This window comes from Pyxicephalus adspersus, chromosome 7, assembly GCF_032062135.1.
Source record: "Pyxicephalus adspersus chromosome 7, UCB_Pads_2.0, whole genome shotgun sequence".
In the NCBI taxonomy this organism is placed as follows: Eukaryota; Metazoa; Chordata; class Amphibia; order Anura; family Pyxicephalidae; genus Pyxicephalus; species Pyxicephalus adspersus.
Window position 1 is genome coordinate 347,481 of NC_092864.1, and position 1,303 is coordinate 348,783.

Below are 1,303 nucleotides of genomic sequence, written 5' to 3' on the forward strand. Positions count from 1 at the left end.
GCGCTCTCTCTCTGATCAGTGGTCTCTTCTCCAGTCACTGCGCTCTCTCTCTCTCTGATCAGTGGTCTCTTCTCCAGTCACTGCGCTCTCTCTCTCTGATCAGTGGTCTCTTCTCCAGTCGCTGCGCTCTCTGATCAGTGGTCTCTTGTATCTCACTTCCTGTATCAATGGCAGGCCGTTCTCTGCAGGTGGGGGCGTGTCTGAGCTCTCACCTGGCCGGCACACCTTGAGCAGCAGTGCATTCTGGGAGTTGTAGTCCAGTGTCAGGCCTGCTGGAGTCTCTAGAAAAGCAGAAGTGATTGGCGCTCTTCTGTCCTCTCTTAGTTCCCTTTTCCCTGGCGAGTGACTCAAACTGCTCCACCCAGCACCGCATATACGGAGGAAGGATTTACCCCCTGGGGGGTTCACGTTATAATGTCACAAAACATCAGCAGATCTCATTTTATATTTTTATTCTAATTAATAAAAATCTGTTTATCTGAGAAAACACAAATTTGCTCTGCCTCTGTGACAAATGCCATCCACCTCCTGAAATATTTTACACTTCACTCAGCAATCTCTTCCACCCCCCTCGGGTCAGCACCCTGACCCCTCTGCCCCACTAATCCCCACAACAAAGGTTCCATCCCCCCACTATATTCTACCCATGGGGTATCTGATGATAAGTGGGTTCATATATGACCACCAATCTCTGGGGGGTGCCCACACCCAGGCTTCTTTATATGTAGTGGGTCCCACGTTTTTCACCTTTCTGGTGACTCCATAAGGGACCGGCTACTCACAGACCAGAACACCTTAATCATTTCCTCATCGTGCAGCCAGTAAAGCAAAAGCCTAGTAATGTGGTGACGGAAGCCCAGCATTCCCTTCTAGAAGCCTGTGTGCCCATGCGGGATCTGCCCACCATGAACCACTGACTGTATTGGAATGGCTCCTTGTAATACAAATCTCAATAAACAGGAAAAATACCCCCTGCATAGTATGGCACCGATATCCATCATCACACATGGCTGGGGGGATGCTGGGGGTTATATTTCCCCATCACTGAATCCTCATCAAGGTTCATCATGGAATAGAGGCCGGCCTCCGAAAGGGAGGAGGGAGGTCAGTGATAGGGGTCAGTGGTGGAGGTCAGTGATGGGGGTCAGTGATAGGGGTTAGTAGTGGAGGTCAGTGAATTCAGTGATGGGGGTCAGTGGTGGAGGTCAATGATGGAGGTCAGTAATGGGGTCAGTGATGGAGGTCAGTGAAGGGGGTCAGTGATGGGGGTCAGTGTTGGAGGTCAGTGATGGGGGTCAGTGAT

General features: G+C 50.7%; 1 protein-coding gene across 1 annotated transcript in view; it reads right to left on the bottom strand.

The window, feature by feature from the left end:
• The window catches only part of LOC140334782 (sesquipedalian-1-like), a 5,977-nt gene extending 4,715 nt beyond the window's left edge, over positions 1-1,262 (bottom strand). Inside the window, exon 1 of the mRNA XM_072417024.1 lies at positions 213-1,262. Coding sequence (XP_072273125.1) covers positions 213-373 — 161 coding nt within the window. The 5' untranslated portion in view covers positions 374-1,262. The remainder of the gene's footprint in view (positions 1-212) is intronic.
• Between the last annotated feature and the right edge of the window lie 41 nt (positions 1,263-1,303).